Source organism: Pantherophis guttatus, chromosome 2, assembly GCF_059756535.1.
Source record: "Pantherophis guttatus breed Tessera chromosome 2, ASM5975653v1, whole genome shotgun sequence".
NCBI classification, from domain to species: Eukaryota; Metazoa; Chordata; class Lepidosauria; order Squamata; family Colubridae; genus Pantherophis; species Pantherophis guttatus.
The window spans coordinates 50359598-50382292 of NC_142064.1; the positions used below are offsets into that span (position 1 = coordinate 50359598).

At 37.7% G+C, this 22695-nt stretch overlaps 1 protein-coding gene across 6 annotated transcripts; it reads right to left on the reverse strand.

Moving 5' to 3' along the window:
• Positions 1-278: 278 nt before the first annotated feature.
• NREP (neuronal regeneration related protein) lies at positions 279-22252 on the reverse strand. Of its 6 annotated transcripts, none has more exons than XM_087885972.1 (5): positions 22097-22252; positions 21225-21264; positions 19890-19944; positions 10179-10250; positions 279-1937 (listed from the first exon to the last, which is right to left on the reverse strand). In XM_087885972.1, exons 3-5 carry the CDS (start codon positions 19890-19892, stop codon positions 1821-1823), a joined length of 192 nt encoding a protein of 63 aa, XP_087742098.1. In that variant the 5' UTR covers positions 19893-19944; positions 21225-21264; positions 22097-22252; the 3' UTR covers positions 279-1820. The 6 variants fall into 6 exon arrangements, with proteins under 6 accessions (XP_087742098.1, XP_087742100.1, XP_087742099.1 ...); XM_087885974.1 differs by lacking the exon at positions 22097-22252 and adding an exon at positions 21835-21956; XM_087885973.1 differs by lacking the exon at positions 22097-22252 and adding an exon at positions 21724-21844.
• Between the last annotated feature and the right edge of the window lie 443 nt (positions 22253-22695).

Here is a 22695-nt window from a genome sequence, read left to right on the forward strand (position 1 = left end):
GTGATAATCCTGAGTTCTTGGAATAATTTCTTGTACCCATCCCTCTTTTACTTTTATTTTCACCTTCAAAAAGGGTTGCACAGTAAAAAAAAAGTTACTTTTGATTAGGCTCTCAGAGATTAGAAATTTCTGCCACATAATAAGTACATTTTAAGATGCAATCTTACTATGGCTTTATTTTTGGTATTTATATTTGTAATGCATTTGAAGTTAATGGACAAAGAATACTAAAATATTTTAAACCAATAAATGTAGATTAAGAAAAAAAAACTCCAAAATTTTGGTTACTCTTAGAGCTTGCATATTTATTGAACAAATTCTACTAAAAGAGCTAAAATACATTGAGTGTTAGTGCATTATTAAAGATCACACTGTTACAAAAGCCAACATTTTCAGCAGTACACAATTGCAATTATACATAAATGCCACAACTGCTGAATACTGTTTTTTGTTACATGTATATACAGCACAATTGACTTACCTAAACTACTAGAAAAAATGTGCACAAGAATAGGGTAGGAGGAAGAGGGAGAGAAAATTAAGAAGTGCAGTGCATGCATTGGCATTTAACAGTCAGAAGCTAAATGGTTCTGGACAAAATCTGTCCAGTAAAAGGAAGAGCCGAAAGACAGAAGTTATATAAAAAATCAAGGTGGGCTCCCAGACTGTGTCTAACACAACAACATTCCATGAATAGATGACACTGTTTTATTTTGAAAATTGTTTCCTAATTTCCTGGGAGCAAGAACAAAATTGTAAAATCCACATATTGGAAATACTGTGGAAATATATTAATTGTCATTTTAAGAGTTCCCATTTCTGCATGTTTAAAAACAGTTAATTTAATCAGTTTTTAAGATGATATTAAAAACATGCTAAACCCCCGTTTAAAAAATATGCCTTTCTAATGTATTAAAAAAAAAAAGACAAGAGAAGACCCCTAAAGATCATAAAAAATTATTGCTGTTCTTCAACCAAATTACTAAGCAGAATGGCAGAAACAAAAATTGTAGTAAATTACAGTTTTGTGATTGCTCCCGCTATCAATGCAAGATTGTGAGCATACCCAGGTGGGAATCAGTTCCTTACTTGCTATATTAGGAATTACTCACCCTACAACACTGAATAAGAAAGCCACACTGAAGACACAAAGAAACAAGTCAGTCCAGTCTAAAGAACGAGAACAAAGTACCAACACCTTCTTAGAACATGGAAATTAAAAATAACTCCATCAGAGCTACCTTGCCAAGGAGCATGTTTAAAGTCCAAAATAGCACCATTCATCAGTGTCTCAAATCCCGTGGCAGCATCTCAGTCACTTACCACAAGGAAACCATGAGTTTCATACTACTTCTATACATCAAAAGAGTACATGGATAAAATATAGAGATATACAGACAATTGATGAAAATAAACTACTAGGCTTGTTACATCTAAAATGAAATAAAAGGGGGACTCTCAGCCTCTGCAAGAAGCAGTTAGGAATCATGGAAATGGAGAGGCAGCAGTTTACCAGTTGCATGTGGTCAGTTGATTTTGGCTAGTGGAAGACATTGCTGTGGTAGAACAAGGCCTGAAGGCCCACCTGTAGTGTTTGTAAACTTGGGTTCACAGTGTGAAATTCTGAGAGCTTTTACTTGAGTCAGAATGGTTAAAAACCGGTTTATGGTACATATATTCCACTGTAATTCTCTAAAGCAAGGCTCAGAGTCCCGTACTTTTCTTCTTATGATTTACAAAGAAACAATTCCCGATATATGACACCATGATGACCTCATCAACACCCATACACCATATTTAATACAAATGAGGAGTAATGATTAAAAAGAGAGGTAATAGATTTTGTTGAAATGGTGTCCAAAGCCATTCACTGGTGTCAGGAACAGAGCTGTCTCATTCTTTTTGCGGTTAACTTCCTTTGGGATGGGAAGATTGTCCTATATAAGAGGGGGAGGAAGAAGAAATTAGTTGCATTTGTACAAAGCCTCCTCAATATAAACTCATATCTCACAATCAACTGCAACATGTTCTCCCATCCAAACTTTAGTACCAACATTAAAATGAGCCATTTCAAGCATATCAGGAGAATCTCTGCTCTGAATGGTCCATTAGGAAGCCAGAAAAGATGTTCTTATAATTCCAATTAGAACATTTCAACTATGAAATAGTTTATACAGTTAACCAAAAGAATATGGAGACGTGATTTCATATTAATTTTTTAATGTGTTCTTTTAAGTTTTCAGATTTCTGGGTATAGATAATCATGGCTGATCTATAAATGATGAAGTACTTTCTTCTCATTCAGATTAAGCAAGTTCCTGTGTAGCATATATGTTTCTTTATTGTCAGAAGATATAGAAGCAGAGTTAAAACTTGGAAGAAGCACAGATAGACTAAAGATTTGGGCAGTATGACAAAATACTGTGTTATGCAGTTCCTATTCAGCTGTAAAAACAACTGCAATCCTGAAATTCTGCCATACAATCATGAGATAAAAATCCCATGTGACTATTCTAGGATCTGCAAATACAGTTCTGTTCCATATGGCCATTTATACATGCCTCCTCTGTGAAAAACAAAAAGGGCCTCTTTATCTAAGTTCTGGTTTTTAAAAATCCATTTATTCTTTTATTGTTCCTTCATATGTGGTGTTCATAAAACTGAATGACTTGAGCTGTTTTCAACAGACTTCTTTGGTCAATTAGTTTCTTTGTATAAAATTTGACCAAACACCATTGATGATAAAGTCCTATTTTACATACGTCTGTGGAGAGTTTTAAACTATTGAAGTCTTTAATAAAATTATAATAATAAACTTGCTTGTACTTAATGAAGCATAGTGGTGTTTATTTTCAAACCAACCTACTAAAGTTTGCTTTATGTTAGTTGGTATGGAAAAAAGTTCAGATTTCAGGGGGGGGACGGGATCTGAAAGAGCTTGAGATACAGGTGGTGTTTTCTTCACCTCTTCTAGACACAGGACAGGGTCCGGAGGATAGAAATGAATGACTGATTATAGAGACAGTATTACTGGGAATAGTTTAGATAATTTCCAACTCCTGTATTCTATTATTTGTCTGATTCCAGTCTTGTTTCTGCGTTCTGATATTGGATGCTATTCCAGTTATATTTTTTAAATATGAAATCTTGCTGTGGTTGCCTTCTCAATTTAACCATTAATTAATAGGCAGTTTTAAGACATTTCAATTAGTGTGAAGAAAAGAGTTTGTGAATCTTATTACTATGTTTGGAATGATTTCAGGTTTGATTCCATACAGCAGAAGGTAGAGGGGTAGGATCTACAGTTACACTTTAGAGAGAGGTTAGCTGTGTTTGTTCTTGGTAATTTGATTGTTTGGGATGTGTGCTGGAAGGAGGTGTGTTGATTGAAGGGGCCAGAATGATTGGCCCAGCCAAATTACTAACATCTGCTATGTACTGTTTGGGGAAGAGAATGGTATAATTGTAAATCTGCAACCTATGTAAGGCTCTTGGACATTAAAACAGAAGGATAATCCAGTTGTGAATGAATCTGCAATGGTAAGGCAGGAAATACTGAATTTGCCATTACAGGATAATGGAGACCAGCAAATCAGTACCAATACACAGTTCCAGTTTATGTACACCTTATTGGCTTACTTGGCTTCAAACTGTTGTCTGTAAATGCTCCCAGGTACAGTAAGGGTTTTTTTTATTCACAATTTGGTGGTAAACAAATCTGCAGATTTGGCGTCTATTACTGAGAACTGATTGGGTACCCTCACCGAAATCTGTTCTCCTTTATCAACATCAATGCCAGAGCCAATGTGTGTTTAGGTGTGTTCATCTTTAAAGACACTGTATTTGCAGCCAGGGAGTCTGCTCTTGAAGAAGTGGAGTGTGAATGTCTATCTTAGATTAGGTCACAGGGACAAGCTAGAAATGGTATTAATATATTGGCTATTCTACTGCCCAGAAGAATCCCTGAGCTACTTGACCAGGTCTTTGGGCTAGATCAGGCATCCTCAAACTACAGCCCGCGGGATGGATCCGGCCCACCAATGCAATCTATCCGGCCCTGCACAGTGGTGATTAAGCCCCGCCCCACCCTTCCCAGCCGTCACCCTTATCTTCCAGCCCATGGGGTCTGCTCACTGCTAAGGTAAGGCTGAAGGGCTGGTGGGTGGGCACCGGCTGGCGTAGCGGCGATGCCGGTGGCACAGCCACGTGGTCCCTGGCTGCCCCCAGCAGCTGTGCTGTGGAGAGTCTGGGTGGAGATGCAGGCTGGGGGAGGGGTTGAACGCCGTCAGCCTCACCTTCCAGCCTGCAGGGCTTGCAAAGCTCACTGTGGCTGCCTGCAAATGATAGGGGAGGGAGACACTCCGCGCCCACTGCGTTCAGCTGGCCAGCTGGCAGGTGGGAGAGAATAGTGGAGGCGGATCTTGCAGGGTGGGGGCCATTCCTCAAGTCTAGCCTTCCTCCTCCCCCCCCCCCCCCCCGTCCTATGTCTGTATGTCTTCTCACTCAGAAAGCCGTGCGTGCTTTCCTTGGGGCTTTTTGCTACCCTGTTTTCTTTCTTTCTTTGGAAATCCGGGCTTGCTGAGGAATGAGCAGCAGAGGCTTCTCTCCTCCTCCCACTCCTCTCATGCGCACTCTCCTGGCCCTAAGGGGGTCGCGAGAGGAGGACGGAAGCCTCTGCCGCTCATTCCTCAGCAAGCCCGGATTTCCAAAAGGAAGAAAGAAAACCAGGTAGGTAGCAAAAAGCTCCAAGGAAAGCATGCAGGTCTTCCCTAGAGAGTAAGAAGAGACATAAAGACAGAGAGCGAGAGAGAGCAAGAGACAGACACACACAGACACACACAGACAGAGAGACAGGGGGGAGAAAGAGAGAGAGAAAGAAAGAGAGAAAGAAAGAGAGAGAGAGAGAGAAAGAAAGAAAGATGAGGGAGAGGGGCGGACAGGGAGAGAGAAAGAGGGAGAGAGAAAGAGAGAAATGAGAGAGAGTGCTTAAGGTTGCAGACCCCTGAGTCAGGAGAAGCAATGGAATCTTTCTCTTCAAGTCTTTAAAGAAGAAACAGATTTGCTTCATGTTTCAGAACCAGTGAGTTCATATTATGGGGAAGGGGTTTATATATGCTAATCACAAAGCCTTTCAGCTTTCAATAAAATAAAAGATGCTACTAAACTTCTGAAATAAGGTGATCCAGTCTATGTCTCACTAAAGATCAGGATTTTTATGGGCTTTGCTGTGAGACGTTTTCTCTCCACTCCCTTCCCAGGTATTTGAATATCTGCAATGATGCAATCTCGCCCAGGTTTTTATATGAATAGTCCAGTCCTGCAAATGCTTTTATAAAAGCTGATTTAGCTTTTGGGTCCTTCTGAATATTTTTGTGTTAGATCCTGATGAGAGCAGTTCACCAAAGGTGACTCTGGGTGGCACACAACAGTGAGATAAAACTATATAAAAACTATAGATGTAAAACATAAAAATCCATATCAAATAAATTGGCCATGCCCACCCAGTCACATGACCATCTAGCCACACCCAGCCAGCCAATCTGGCCCCAACAGTCTGAGGGACCATGAACTGGCCCCCTGCTTAAAAAGTTTGAAGACCCCTGGGCTAGATGCTGGATCAGGAAGCACTCAGGAGTTTATGGCCTCCATGAGAACCATAGACTTAGCCCAACTAATCTTGAGCATGAACCATGCAATTCCTATTAGCTCTTTAGTGTGGTCAGATCACTTTCTGATCCAGAAAAGGCTGGTGGTTGCCACTATGACTGACTTCCAGGGGTGATTGGACCAACTGCAGTGATCTTCCTGAGTCACCTTATTGTTTCTGGTAGGTACTTGGGGACTTTTCCAGTAAACCTATGAGCAGTTTAGAACCTAATAATGGAAGGGAATCCAGGACCTTGGTGAGCTTGCTCTTAAGCAGTCTCTCTCCATACCCCAATCCCAGTTGACACATTGAGGGATTCTGGGAGATACAGCAAGAGAAGTGATGCCTGGAGTGTAATCTGAGGGAGACAAGAAATGAACAGACTGACCATTCATTTCTCATTCAGGCACAGTCCGTAGCTGTAAGAGAAATTAACTGCCATTACTTCTTTTATTTCATTGGCAGGCAGCATATATAAATAAAGTAATCTGTTATATAAATAAAATATTTGTTCATGTCCTTTCCAACCCTTACAATTTATGATTCTGATTCAAAGGCTGCATTTGGAGAAGGTTGCTTCTCCAGTTTCTCCAAGATTTAAAAGTCCTGTTTGTTGCCCTGTATACTAAAGGGGAAGCTGCAGCAGCTAACCGTCCTTGGCTGATTTTCAAAAAACTAAGCAGGGTCATACCAGATGAGTACTTGGAAGTGACCATTCAGAAACTATAGTACTTGAAATTGAAGTCAATATGGAAGAATACAATGAAAAAGCATTATGATACGTTGTCAAATAAACTATGTAGACCCCAGGAATAATGCTAAAGGGAGACTTTATCTTCTCTGGATGACAGGTGATGCCTAGAAACTTTACTATGTACTTGAGCTTATAGGTCAGCGATGGCAAACCTTTTCGGCACCGAGTGCCGAAATGGAAGCACGCGTCCACGTGCCAGAAACCAGAAGAGCAACGCCCGGTGTGCATGCGCGTGCCAGGAAGATGATGTTCTGGTTTCCCACTCGGTTAATCCAGAAGCACGGGTGCAATGTGATTTTTAAATGAACCTCTTAGCCTCTTCAAAAATAGACACTTAAAGGAGTCCAATCCTGAATAAAATAATAAACTAAGGAATTAGCCTAATATAAATTGGGCAAGACAGATGGAAGGAATTAACTCTGAAGCGCCACACAGAGGAAATGTTGCCTCTTTCCTGCAACTATAACCAAAATCGTACATGACTCATTCATCTCCTGCTCTTTTAAACATATTCTATAAACTAAGGGCAAGAAAACAATGCACAATGCTCAGAATCCAGGAACCATGTTCTTCCTTTACATTCCTGATACATCATGCCAAGACATAACCTTGCCGTATTATGATGGGAAGGACCCAATAGAGTCATGGCTTTATCAATGGCCATTTTTGCAGCCAGCATGAAATCAGGCCCGTCAACATCCCCAAGAAAGTACATTCATTTTCTTATGTCCAATTATGTCCAATTTCCAACTTAAATGTAATGTAATCTGATGCTTTATAAACCATATTAAATACAGGTACTCCTTGAGTAATTACCATTCATTTGGCAACCATTCAAAGTTATGGAAGGACTGAATGAAGGGTATTTATGTCCTATCATCAAAGTTATAGCTGTTGTGGCACCCCAACAACCATAAAATCAAAATTCAGGGGCTTGGAAGGCTGACCACATTTACAACCAAAGAGGCGCTTGTATGCTTTTGAATGGTTGCTGATAGCCAAAACTATCTGTATTTCACAGTTGGAATATACACAGATTCTAGGAGTATAAACAAGTTTCTTTTTAACCAGTTTGTTATGCTTGGTAGCAATTTCAATCCCAAAATATTAAGCCATTGGTAAATATTTATTAAATATGGACAAAGAATGGAATAATTATGTTCTTTTAAATAATAATTTTATTGAACACTACAATTAAACAGGTAAGAATAGAAACTAAAAAAAAATAAAAGATTAAAAAAGTAGGAAGTGAAGAAAGAACAAAAAAGAAATATATAAAGAGTTTATATAGTCAAGGTTTTCTCTTTATATATGAACTTCTGGCAGAGAATATGTTTCTGTTTCTAACCATGGTGGAATGAGGAGCCAGTGAATGGACCAACTCTTCACAATTCCTCTCTGGACAAAGAGAGAACTGGGGTCACCCACATTAATTCCAGTTTTTCCTTACAAGGAGACTACAAAGAAGAGTTCTCCTGCACGTTAGAACTCTGGCAGATGAAGGATCAGTATTGCAATCAAAACCACAATTTGGTGCCTTCAAAAGGATACTGTGTCACAAACTTCCTTTCTTAATGATTTTTGGAAACTGCTTGTTAACTGCTTTTTCCATATTAGGAACCTTTATAATGACATGTTTCACCATACCAAATGAGTTTCCTTCAAAGAAGTTTTATATATTTTTAAGGAGTTTTTCTTTTTCTTTCTTTCCTAATTTGTTTTAATACAAAAGGGTGATTAGAACATTGATTTTTAGAAAGTTACAAGCACACTAAAAAACCAAATGTCTTGAAATAAGATTTTGAAACCAATTGTAGGAATTCTTCCGATGAGAAAATATTGTTGTGTTTAATACTTAAAGGTTCAACACTAGAGGGTGGAGAGAACCAGAAGGAACTAAAGATTACAATTAAAGAAAAGCACTTGCATTCGACTTACTAATACAAAATAGAGCAAAATATAGAAATAACATTGATTACACTGAAGGATATTTGTGAACAAAGGACCAAGAAGTTAATTTGAAAAATGTCTGCCACTATAAAATAGACTGTGTTTGGAAGCTGATATAGAAAAATAACAACCTTTACTGAATAGGACTAAGACTGATTTGAAAGTGGGTTTAAAAATCATGAAATATGGGAATAATGTGAAAAGAGATACTACACTGCACATACACATGAAACCAGTTGATGTCTCACCAAATCAAAACAGTGACCTGGATAATTTTCTTATTTTGGATTTACAAAAGAGGATTCTTAAAAAGTTTTGAAGAATTTTGTGAGAAGAGACAAAGAAAAAAGAGAAGAAATCCACTTTTAGGACATTATTTATGGGGATTAATGATCAAGATTATTAAAAGTAAAGGAAATGAATATAAAGTTGTTTATGTGATGATTCAGGTTAAAATAGATAAATTGTTATCTCTGGTAACCCTGAATAGATTTTGGCTGAATAGAACTGAATGACTGATGCTTTAAAGATTTGTTTATAGATACCTATATGTAAAAAAAAATAAAACGTAAGTGCTTTTAAAAGAAAGTTTGAAAGATACAACAAAACCAAAAAAAAACCCCCATGTTAACAGTAAATATTTACAATTCTATATATGGTTATCTAATTTAATTATTTAAGCATATCTATCTATCTATCTATCTATCTATCTATCTATCTATCTATCTATCGACACACACGCACACTCTTATATAACCATCATGGCTCTTTTTAACCTACTGCAGTCCCATATTTCATTATATTTGTCCATACATGAGTCTACATCTATAATCTGCTCATAGGTGGTAAGGGCAATCAGCCCTCATCCACTAAGTAACAGGGGCCATATATTTATCTTTCCAAAATGCAAAATTTTGGCATAAGAGCACGCAGAATTCATTTACATTGTCCAATTGTCAAATCCGAGGTACTTGTTATGTAGTTCGCAAAAAATTGTATCTTTTGTTGCTTATGTTTATATAATCTCAAAATCACTCATAACTTAGTAAGTTTAAGACATTGAATGAATGTATATTTTAAAGAAACACCATTCTTTTACATCTCAAACAAAATGCTGGTTTTCATAGTTCCTTTTCTATACCAATGTAATGTAGTCCAACAAATGCTAAATATTATTTTTTGTTGTATAAGTCATGATCTGAGATTTATTGACACTTTTTCTATAGAAGTTAAAATACTCTCCCTTTTTCTAGGCAATACAGGAACCACTAATTCTTTATTCTACTTATTTTAGGATCTGTATATCAAATTGATTTATTGATAACAAATATCAATAGAAACTAATAGTGCTTTTTTTTAGTTTTAATGGATTTAACAAGTTGTTCTATTATTTCAATGTCGCAGGAGCTGAAAATGCTGCTGGTTCAAACAATGTTGTTCTATCTGTAAATATTGCCACTGGGTGACATCTGGTAGATGATACTTGTCTCTTAACACAATACATTTAAACTTACCCAGAAGACTATTTACTATTCATCTATAATACAACCAGAAACCTATGTTTTAGTATTACTAAGATTTAAATTGGTTATAGATAAATTACTTGAGATCAAGAATATTAATGGTAACATACAAATATGCAAAGTTTTCAAAAATGTTTATTGCATTTTGTTATACATGTAATTGTTCGTGCACATGTATACACTTACATGCACACACACTTTCAGCATTCATTCTCTAGAAATCATAAAATAATCCCAACTAATACTACACTTTAAAGCCTTTTTAGTTAATGAAAGATTTTAAGTAATATATAAACAAACATACCTTAATAAATCCTCCATGTCCATGGCTCATTGGAATATGTTTCTGGCTGACTGTGAGCCTTGGATGATAAACCTATAGATAATAATGACATAAAAGAAGCAGTTGTCATGATTTGTCTTTGGATAATTGATCATTAAAAACCCAAAGATAACATCTGTAAGGACCTAGCCCTAAAAGATATGTCTTAAGTGTTTGACTCACACTTCCCATGCAAATACCAATGCTTTTTTTTTGCTTAACTTGGTCCTGTTTTTCTCTAATTTTTCACTAATCTATAAACAGACTAAGGCTTTGAATCAGTGATAAAACTGATGCTTTGTATCCCAGGTTCAAAGAAGACATTTGCAAAGTAGAGCTGAGATAGACTGACTTAAATCCTGGACAGCTGTTGCCAGTTAAAGAAGATAATAATACATGAATCTACAAACCCCACACATCTTGGATATAAACTGTTTTAACTCCTCCCCTCTGGACGCCACAATAGGGCATTGCATCCAAAACAACTAGATGTTTTCCCTCATGCCATCACTGCTGAACACCTAATTCCGACAGCACTATGTTATATTTATGAATATTTACCCAAGTAATAGGGCTGTATTACTATTATCCTTCTCATCTTTCCTATTACCTTCTACTATTGATATCTTATGATTATAATACTTTGTGTACATTTGTTTGTATGTACACAGTGTACAACAGTTTGTATGTACACTGAGAGCTTATGCACCAGAGACAAATTCCTTGTGTGTCCAATTATACTGGCCAATAAAGAATATTGTATACTGTATAATTAAAAATTACTGTCTTAACCAACATGCTTTGTATAACCCAACAAACATTTAAAGCCAGAGTTGTGTTTCTTATCCATTCTTTGTTTTGGTAACATTGAATATTAATTTATTTAAACAAATGACTTTTAGAAAGACAGCTTGGTGTATGATTAAGGCAACAGGCTAACAGGCTGCCACACCACATAAACATAAGGAAGCAGGACAGACTTTTAACTTTCCCTGTTGGCTTCCCCACTGATTATGCTTGGATAGGGCAGGAAAAGCAGACCTGTTTTTATATCAAAAAGCCATAAGGAGAAAATTAGCATAATAAAAGGTTATAGAGAAATGTAGTAGAAAAATGGAATTGTCCTTCCAATGTTTACAGGATGGAGATTTCAAATGAATCCCAAAGTCCTTTAGTCCATTATAATTGTTTGATTAATATTCTGGGGTAAACTACAACATATCCTGTAGCTATATGTGCTACAAACATCTTTAAGCTACCCAAGAATTAGTTCACAATACTACCATAATGGATTGATCTTCTAGTCATATTCATCTATAATCCGTGTAATAACTTAAATCCCTCTGTATGGTATGCTCCCGAATCTTCATTTTTTGTTTTGTTTAATGAAATATATTTCATGCTCTAGTTTAATGTTGTTTTCAAATGCAACTAGAAAATTCATTTGACATACGAACAGATATGGCCATGTAACAGAAATGTTCCAGTTAATCTTGCAGTTCTATGACTTATGTCAACTACTAGAGTGACCTAATTCTATTTCTATAGTCATTCAGAAGAATCCAGAGCTAGAACTTCATTGATTTTCTTCACTGACAGCCAGCTAAATAATAAAGATGAGCTTTGCCAGTTTGGGGAAAGTAATTACAAAGAGTAATAATACATATCTTCGTTAATAAAAGAACTTTAGACTTATAGATGTAGGCTGCCATGATAGTATCCTATACTGCCTTCACTTGATGATTGCTCTTTTATTCTAGTTCTTCCCTCTACCTCCTCTCTAGAGCTTCCGAATGAGAATCTCAGGGAGACATGGAACTACGAGTCTTATCTTTCAAGTGCTAGTTTGGCATCCATGGATGTCTTCTGGTAGTCTTCTGCCCGTCTATCCTATATAATGGTTGTAACAGACCTTACCCCTATATGTTGTAGATCACTCCTGTTTTTTCTTCTTGGGCTAGTGGGACTTTCGGGTTAAAGATTTTGGAGGGTTTAGTTGGCTTGTTTTGTATTATGATGCCATGTGGTTGTAATAGTCTATTGTTGGTTTCTGAAGTGTTTTTGATGTATAGCAATGTTATCTTTTTCATTGCTTGTGTCTTGTCATAGTGTTTAGGAAGAATATGCAGTATAGGCAGTTCCTGGATTAAGAATGAAATCCATTTGCTGTCTGCCCTTAGATCAAATTTTAAGTCAGAATTCATGGGCTGTCTATTACTGAAAGTAGTGAACAGCTTTCTCCTCCCTCAAGCTGATGAACCCCTAAAGCTATGCAATGTTTTCATGAACCGCTTAAAATAGGTTGTATATTGTATATTGAAAACATGTAGCTTGTCCATAAATCAGATGTTCTTAACCTGGCAACTGCCTGTAGTTCAACTGGAACAAATAGCTAGTACAATAGATAATTATCAGTTGATTTCAGTTTGGATCTGGAGACCAACAATCCACAACTGAGTACAATCTACTGTATGTTCTTGACCTATTGCTACAAGGTAGTCCTCAACTGATGATCACACAGTTGGGAATTTCTATCATCAAGTTGAGTCATCACATGACTAGTCCCGGGTTTTATGATGATTTTTATGATGGTCATAAATTGAGCCATGCGGTCATAAATTCAAATCCAGTTTAACTAATGGCATTTTGGGGGAAACTGGCAAAAAATGTTGCAAATCACAGTTGTGTGACTGCAGGACACTGCAATTAGTTAATGCAAACTGGCTACCAAGAGCCCAAATTATGATCACATGAATGCCAGAGTCATTAAGCAAACCCATTGTTTACTGTGGGGCAGTTTTTGCTGGAAATTGGAAGTAAGCACCAGTTTCCAATAAAAATGGCATAAACATCAGTCACATGACCATGGGGCATTGCAAATGGCCATAAATGTGGGCCGTTGCAAAGCAGCCAAAATGCAGTGACCTGTTTGGGGGGCAAGGTAACACCAGAACTTTAAAGCTGGGTTCTAAGTCCCTTTTCCGGGGTCCATCATAAATTCCAATGATTGCTAAGTGATTAGTCCCAAGTCAAGGACTACTTTAGGCAATTGCCTAAAACAATAGCTCCAAAATATTAATCTAATATAAATACCTGTGACCTTTAAAGGACAAGGGCTTTTTTTGCAGCAGGAAACTTTATTTTTTCTTTATTATTTTTTTAAATCCAGCAAAAATTTAGTGGTAAAGTTGTTATTTTTGCTCCTTTTAGAGCACAAATAACAACAGTTTGAGATGCAAAGAGAGATGCAACACTATAAAGATGTCTAAAAAACAATTACAAAACAATCAGAGCAACTCATTCTGGAGGGCATACGTAGGCAACCAAGATCATAATTAACGGAACATAGATTTTAACTTTCTTATAAAGGCCACTTAAAAGCCACTCCCTTTTTGAGAGGGCCATGTACCCCATGTAGAACATTTTATAAAGTGGGAATCTCAGCAGAAAATTCTCCTGTATTTTGAAACTGATAGAGATCTCCTCCAATACTAGTCTGTATCTTTTCCCCATCCTCAATAACCTGACTATATCTGAATTACTACTAATCAATATTGAAAGGTTTGTTTTCTTTTTATTTATTTTACAGGGCATATAGTCTGTTTCAATCAGATCTGATTCTAAGGCTCAGATTTAATCAACTGAAGAAATAAATTGGACAAGGCAAACAAAATTATCTACAACTTCAGCGTGTCTGTATTTACCTTTGAGCTGATGGCAAACTTTTAAGGACAAGTATGCTTTCTGATAGTAGCTTTCCTCAGTAGAATTAGGCCAGTGTACTTTTTGGCTCAATTCTGTCTACTCTGTAGTAGCAATCAATGCTCAGCAGCAAGTGGCTAATGATTTTTGGACTAAGAGAATGAATGCCATTGCAAAATGACTCCATGATGAATGCTTGTTTGGTTTCCATTGGTTCCTCTTCTCTGGCTCTGCACATTTCACTTACTTTCTTCTACTATATGGTTTTTCTTGGTTCTTTGCATCCAATATTTGAAGCCACTAAATATCCATATTATCAGACTGGAAAAATCCTAAGTAACTAAAACCAGTATACATTTTCCGCTCAATCTCAAAAGCATCCTTCATACTTTTTGCATTTTTGTTTTGTAAAACAAACTACCAAGTTCACATTCTGATCATTTTTAACATATAACCATGGGAGAAGTTTTCAGGAAGATCAATATGCAGATAATATGAACAAGTATCTGATGTCTTCGGGAAATTTCTTGCAGATGTGAACTTAGTGAGTGAAAAGCAGTCTTGTTTACACATAACTTCTTCACTTACATTGAACTTGAAGGGCTGAGTTAGAGCTCACTGATAAAATGCAGACTATGCATATAGGAAGAGTCTGCATCAGTTCCTGGAATCTTCTGGAAAGACGATCCCATTTGGTAAATTGGGAAGGAACTCTGAATGCGCAGAAAGACTGCACATGAAGGAGCAAACATACAGTTTTCAGATAGGTTGAATGTGAATTTCTCCAAATACTGCGTGTTAATGTGGTCTTGTGATGGACAATTTCCAATGGATCAGGCCTATGGAGAGCCAAGACTGATCAGGTTTTATTAAAACCAGTCACTAGACCTAGGAGTATATGTAGCCTTACTGGCAATCAGTGTTTGGATATAAAAATGTAATCAAGGAATATCAGACAAAAAAATAAATAAAACCAACAGCAAAGAATAATAGCCAGGGATGAAAGACAAACCACAGGCAATGCACAGCTGCGTAATTGGAAAAAAGGGTCAAAACTGCAGACTAAGAACTGGAACACAGCACAAACTCATAAGTTAAAGCCTAGGACACAGAGTTACATAAATGTAACTCATATAAATCTACAGTTTATATGAGATTGGAGGGCATAGTATTTTAAAGCATAATCTTTAATTTCTGGGAAGAAAAAAAATACTTAAACCTGAAAGCAAAACATTATTGCTATTAGTACTTAATGAAGATTGTTTAAGAAATGTATTTTATATATCAAAATTTCCCATTAGTACTTGTGTTTCTGTCCAAGAGCACAAGATGAAATGCATGAATTGTGTACTACTGTGCTTTGGATGCTTGCTGAAATTGTTATGTATCTTTCAGATAAATGCAAAATAAAACCATGTCAAAAAAATCAAAGTACATTTTTGCATTAATATCTCTATCAGACAGAACCAAAAAGGGCAAGGAAACAGTGAATGTATGCCAACACTCGGGAGGCACCGTGGCTCAGCAGGTAAGACACCGGGTTTGTCGGCTTGAAAAGCCAAAAGCCGGGGTTCGACAGCCGATTGCTGCATGGTGGGTGAGCTTCTGTTCTCACCCCAGCTCCTGCCAACCTAGCAATTCAAAAGCATGCAAATGCGAGTAGATAAATAGGTACCACTTCAGTGGGAAGATAACAGCGCTCCATGACATCATGACTGTGGAAATGTCTTCAGAAAGCGCTAGCTCAAGGGCCTTGATAGAGAGATGAGCACAACCTCCTAGAGTCAGCAATGACTAACAAAATAAAATCTGCAGGGACTCCTTTACCTTTTTTTTTATACCAACACTTCCACCTGCATATCAGAACTTCCCATATTTTCTTTTAATTGAACTATACAATACACTGGCCTAGAAACCAAGAGACTATGAGTTCTCTCTCCATTAGGAATGAAAGCTGAATAGGTGAATTTGGGCCAATCGCTCTGTCAAATCCACCTTATATGATTGTTGCTGTGTATAAAATAGGAGGCAGCAATATCAGATATGTTCGCTGCCTTGCGTTATGTATAAAATAACTTCTGTTTTTTAAACATAAAAATGTCTAAGCCGCGTTACCTGGGGGGAGTTTGGACCATTTGATCCAGGGGTGGAAAGACACCTCATGACTGTGTGCTCAGCTATCAGTGTTCTGGATCCATGCCCGTTCTGGTTAGTTAAGGCCTCCTGGGAGGTGGTAGATGGCTTGGTCCGCTTTGTTTTTAATGCCTCTTTTTGGGAGGGAATGGTACTGCCTGCCTTGAAGAAGGCAGTAGTGTACCTCCTTCGCAAGATGTCATCCTTGGATCCAATGGTGTTAGAAAATTTTCATCTAATCTCCAACCTTTTCTTTATAGGGAAGGTTGTGGACATTTGTAGTTGGTGCTCAGCTACAAAGGGACCTGGATGAAACCGTTAACTGCACCCTTTTCGGCCTGGATTCAGGCCAGATCGCAGCACTGAAACATTGGACATGCTTGTAGATGACCTTCTGAGCTCAGGAAGAATGTGATGCAACTATTCTGGCCTTCTTGGAGTTTTCAGTGGTTGTCAATACCATTTGCAATGTTATCCTTCAGGATCAATTTCAGGAATTGGAAGTGAAAGGCACTTTTTGCAAGGGTTTCAGAGCTTGAATCTTTTGCCTTTCCTTTTTAACTTCTACATGAAATTTTGGGGCAGCTCAGTATGCTGATGATAGCCAGCTATATATCACTCCTTACCAGGTAGGTGATACTGTTGGAGTGCTGGACAAGTGCCTGGAGACTGGGCAGAATAGGCAGAAACTGGCTTCAACTCAACACCAGCAAGACAAAGTAGCTCTGAATCTTTGGCTTCCCACGCCTAGGTAGTATGTTAACTTTTGACTATGAACTGGGTGGCACTACCCTGGACTAAACTGGTGTCAATTTGTGGATCCACCTAGGCTCATGACTCCTAAGCAGGTGGCAGGTGTAGCTAGGCAGGTCTTTGTACAGAGTAACTTGTGCTCCAACTGTGCCCTTTACTGGACTGGGATTTCTTGCTTATAGTAACTCAAACCCTGGTCATGTCCTATCTAGATTGCTGCAATATGTCCTATATGGGGCTGGCTTTAAAGATCACTCTAAAGTAACAACTAGTCCAAAATATTGCAGCATGAAGTGATGGGTGTCTCTAGGTTCATCCACCTTACACTCCTGTTGCGCAAGCTGTCCTGTCTCCCAGTTTCCTTCTGGATGCAGTTCAAAGTGCTGGGTATTAAAAGCTTATTATGGCACAGGACCAGTTACTTTGTGGAGCTGCCTTCCCTAAGGACTTAGGGTAGGCACACACCTAGTCCTCTTTCTTAAAACTTTTTGGTCACAGGAAGTATGCCTTGACCGTAGCAGCCTCCCCACACTTTTAACCTTTTGAAAAGCATTCAAGCCTGGTTTTATCTCCCAAGCACTGGGATAGGGTGAGATTGCGGAGATAAATCTGTGGGCTGCATGGGAAAGTTTAGCTGTGGTGCCAAGCCTTTTGGTTTTAATATTTTTATTGTAAATACATGCTATTTCATTTTTTGGTTGTGAGTTGCCCAACGTTCGGTACAAAACGGGTGGCTATATGTTATAAATAAATAAATGAATGAATGAATGAATAAATGAATGAACGAACAAATAAATAAATAAGGATTAAAAAATAACTACAATATGGCTCTTACAATGTCTTCGAGATGTTTCTGAATTTATCCAGATTTTAGAAAATGTCTATTAGGTGAAATATGGACTAACATATGAAAAGATCCTCATGAATTCTAGTGTTCCTCGGTCCTTTGGAGGCAAATAAACATTTGCATGAAGTTTTTCTACAGATAGAGAATAAATTTGCTAATTGATGACCAAAATAATAAGAAACTTGAACTTGATATAGAATTTAAAAATTGTGAATAAGATGTCAGGTTTAATGAACTGGGCAATTTTATAAAAGCAATTTTTTAATGATGTAGAATTAAATTGGAACCCTGCGATTCCATGTTATAATCTATAAACCACTGAATTCAACAGAACTTACTTCTATGAAGAAGAGTATTGCACTATAGCATTATCTTGCCTACAAATAATTGTAATGCAATAGGTAAGTTCTAGTTCTAAATAATTTTTTAGGATATGAACTTTTCTTTTAAAGAAAAAACTGTTCTACAAAAGTAAATTCTAGAAAATTGTATGGCATTAGCTAATATGCAGCTATGTCAGGACAGATACATAGCTGTGGTTAGTTTTATTACAAGCATGTTCAACTGACATTTATTAACTCCTGCTGGGTAGTTGAGATTTTTTCATCCCAATTTTAATTCTCAGTAGCCATTTTGCTTTCACTAAACTAAGAATCTTGTCTAATGGGGTACCATAAATCCAAAAAAATTAAACTGAAGGAATCATAAAATAACCATAAAATATATCTAATGTCACCCAGTGGAGTTCTGTTTCTGCAATGTAAGTTTTTCTTATACTGTTCCTCCTGCAGCTTCATTACCTCCAACAAATAAAAAAGTGGATTTTTTTTTTTAGGGAGTGGGAGGAGAAACATTGAAAGGCAGTGTGAATTAGAATTCCAGCTGCCAGAGGTGCTGACACCCATTGGCAGACATACTTAGAGATAACTTAATATTCACAGACAAGTTTGACTTTCAGTTTTCTATTGAAAAAATGTATTAAATGATAAGAAAAAAACCTTCCCAAAAGGAAAAGAGCATATACAAATTCTTGAAAAGTACTCTTCGTTTTGTTTTCTGGAAAGTTGGACCTGGAAAAAAAACACCTACTATATTTTCTTAGTTTTATTACATTGTAGCACAAACCAGTCCAGTTCATATTTGTTAAGAAAACAAGTGTTTCAAATATGACAAAAGTGAAGTATGCATACAATTGCAATGCCATTCCTACTTTACATAAAAATATTTATAAAATCCCTTGCTTTTTGCCTCTATTTTGTATAAAGTTTTGTGACAATATAAATGCAATACAGGTCAGATTTAATCTATTGAGCTCATGGCAAATTAAGTTAATTCAAGGCTGATCTATACAATAGTGTCTTCTTCTGATGCTAATTATATTATCACTAAACAATTAGTATAGCAAAGAGATTGGCCTTAGAACTTCCAACTTTTTCCAAAATGGCTTACCAAATTTTATAATAGGTATTCCCTTACACTGCTATTTTTACAAGGAAAGTAGGAAAGTGAACTATCTATACCATTATATAACTTATATTACTGATATTTTTCCCAATTACACTGATTAGTACACATGATACTAATTATTGGGCCATTTTGTTTTGATTTTATTATTATTATATAATAAGATATCCTGGCATCAGAGATTGCAATAAAAGTTCCTTATGTGTACCTATTTAATATGAAAAAATATAAAAAAGAAGAAATAATCTTAATAGTAATTGTATTACAGGACAGGAAAGCACATTATAAATGGTATATTTTCATACAAACATTAATACACCATGCAGATAATTTAGTCAATTTTAGAAATTAAATTTCTTTTTTTACAAAAGTATGTCAAATATTTCTTATCAAAAGATAAAACAATTCTTTTCAAAAAATAAAACAAATTGTTTTTAGCAAAATCATTATATCAGATATTTCTGTTGTCAACTATGATTGTTTTAAAAATGTACTGTACAGGATATTCCCATGCAATTTAGGGTTTTTTTAAAAAAAAAAAACCCTGTGGCATACTTTAATGCGTATGATATATTGAAAAAAATCTTCTTCTCCAAAAACCCTTAGTTTTAGGAAGGTAGGCTGCAAGTTTCCATTCCTGAAAATGAAAAATCTATTCACAAGGACTTTTCAAGTGCATTATTCATTGCATGGCAAATCCCCAAAACCTCAATACATGCATTTTAAATATCATGTCTATTAAGATGTGTTGAAATAATATACCAATTTATTTTTTTAAATTAAAACATTCTTACCATTCTTGCACTCTTTTAAGACTCAGAAATTCACTGTCAGCAAAATGAAAATTCTCTGCAAAAGATTGAAAGAAGAAAGAAAAACTCAACTCATGCCACCAAATAGGAGGCAACTTGCCCAATGACTTAAGAAAACAAATAACCTAATAGTTAAGAAAAAAAAACCCTTGTAAAATCCTTTGCTCACATAACCTTTCTCCATCCTTATCCCTTGGTCTGAACTGCATACTAGATATTCCACAGGTTTAAACATAGCACAAAGGAGTTCAGGCTATCTAGATCTGCAAAAATAACCCCTCCAACCCAAAATAAACGTGTTATAGTTAGCAAATTAGACCCACACTTCTTTGAAGTACAGCATGGATTTAGATTATATCTAATTGAAAAAAATAGAGAAGGCAAAAATAGTGCTTTCTGTGTCAGCTGCATAGCTTCTCCATTGTTCTCAGACATACTACCAGCTGTCTTCCCCCTCAATGAAGATTGCAGGATTACAGTCACACTTTCAAAACGTAATAGCCTAGAGAGGGGATATTTTTGGAAATGGCACTGCATTACATAACCTACCTCAAGCACTAAATACATGCTTACACCTTTTCTCTGAGAAGATTATGAACTTCAACAAAAATTTTGCCTCGGAATTCATTAAATTTGCTGCAAAATAAACAGCAGATTTACTGTTTGCAGAATACAGTTACATTGACCTCAAAGTGATTTTCCTTTAAAAAAGTAACATGCAGTCTGAAACTTCTATTTTATCATATCCAGCTTTTATTAAGCAAAAACCTAAACGGGTTTGAGCAAATGAACATAAGGTTGGTGGGTTTTATTAGAAGAAAGGGCAGAGGAAATTCTACACCAAATGTGTTTCCATTAAAAATCATATTTAATCTGATCATAATTCATGGAATCTGCACTAAAAATGCATAATCGAAAAAAAAAGAAGTCATTCCAGACTTTACTGCTGCACATTCAAATGTGTAGAAAGCTGTTGCAGGAAGAATTGCCTGTTTCTAAAAATACACTCAAGGCAACCATTACTATCCAAGCTTCTAAATCCTCCCTTTGCATAGAAAGACAAAGAGTTAAATCTACATATGTTGTACTTTTCCCTTCTTTATGCAGCCTTCTATGGAACCACAAAGCAAGCGAAGAATAAAAAAGGGAAAATCCCAACGACTCCACTAGAGTCCCAATAAAGTAGAGGAGAAATGGTAGAAAGGATATTCCAGAAAGGAAAGGAAACCAGACAAAGAAAGGGGGAAAAAAAAACAAAAAACAGGGAAGAAATCTTTTCAAAAGATTCTGCATTGGGGATAAAATGCATATACTTACGACAAATTCCCCTCCTCACTTTCTCTCCTTTCTACATGATCTGAAATACAAATGTGAGTTTAAAAGGGGCAGCATGCTATAGAAAAGAATTTATAGAAGGGGGAAGGCTGGGTAAGGGGTGTGGGAAGGAATGACTGCACCTTTTTCTGAGTGCAGCCTTGGAAAACGGGGGAGGGGAAAAACGGGGTGGGGGCAGCAGCAAGAGGGGAAAAACTCGCTCTCTTTCAGGCTTTGGTTGTCTATGCTGGTTATATTGAACAATGAGCTAATTCTGATGGTAGCTGGCCCAGCGCCAAGCTCTCCCCTGCTCTCTAGAACGCGCGAGCGCGCGCCCTTGTACCCACCCTCCCCCTTCCCTTCGCTGCTGCAGAGCCAGACTGCTTAGTCTGCAATAATCTATAGCAAGAAGAATACCCCCCCCACACACACCCTCCTCCTTTCCTTCTCCTCCTCCTGTCTAGCAGCCCTAGAGCCACCCGACCAATCGCTAGGCACGGACCAGGGAATGCTGGAAACCCAGCAGCAGGGCAAGGTTGGCAGAAAGGGGGAGATCTCGAGCTAGGTCGCCTCCCCTCCCTTTCTAATAATTGTGTCAGAGGCCCAAAACTACCTCTCTGCCCGAGTCCAAGGCTGGGTCAAAAGAGAGCACCCATTGGTGAACGTCGCTGTCGATCAGCCCCCTAGCTCCCCAAGCCCCTACCCCCTTCGCCGCCGCCGCTGCTTTCCAGACAAATAATAAAGAGCAGAGCTGGCCGGAGGGCTGCCAAGCATCAAGCCCGGCCAAAGAGCTGCACAGCCACGGCTCGGCGCCAAACCTGAGCTGGAGGGGTGCGGGGAGAAGGGGAAAGAGGCGGAGGAGCGCGGCCACATACTGTAATAATAAAGCGGCGGCGGCGGCGGCAGAGGGCATCTGAGGAGACCGGGAGAGAGACCGCATGTGTTGCCGCCTTGCCTGTTTCTCTGCCTGATATAAAGGGGGAAAAAATGGTGCCCAAGACGGCTGGCCGGGGGCGGGGAGAGCAGGCGGAGCGGAGGAGATTCGGCGCACTGACCCAGAAACGCACCAGATCGTGAAAGGGAGAAGAGCGGAGAGGGAAGGGGGCGCACAGACCCTCGTTGGGGGGCGGCAGGGGGGCGGCAGGGAACCCACATGAACGAATTTCACGGGAGATTGCATGCAGACTAGATTCGAGCGAGTTTTGGGGGAGAGGGATTATTGATTTAACTTTAGTTCGTTGAACAAGCTACAGTGGCTTGGGTTCCCACATGAAAGCCATAAACCAGGTTTGGCAAAGGCTTTGTTCACATAACACCCTCCGGTAAAGCAAAATAACTTTTTTTTGTAATTGTCCAGTGAGAGGTATGAACACAGCTGTGGATTTGGTTAGACTGACATACATCCAGTTGCCTTCACCAAAGGGATCAAGAATCATGGCCATAGTTTTCCAGGAGGTGAAGGAAGCAGCAAACA

Excerpts from the sequence above, each read along its gene's own strand:
- NREP (XM_087885972.1), bottom strand. Across the intron at positions 1,938-10,178 it reads GACATGGAGGATTTATTAAG|GACAATCTTCCCATCCCAAA; the intron begins GTATGTTTGTTT and ends CCTCTTATATAG.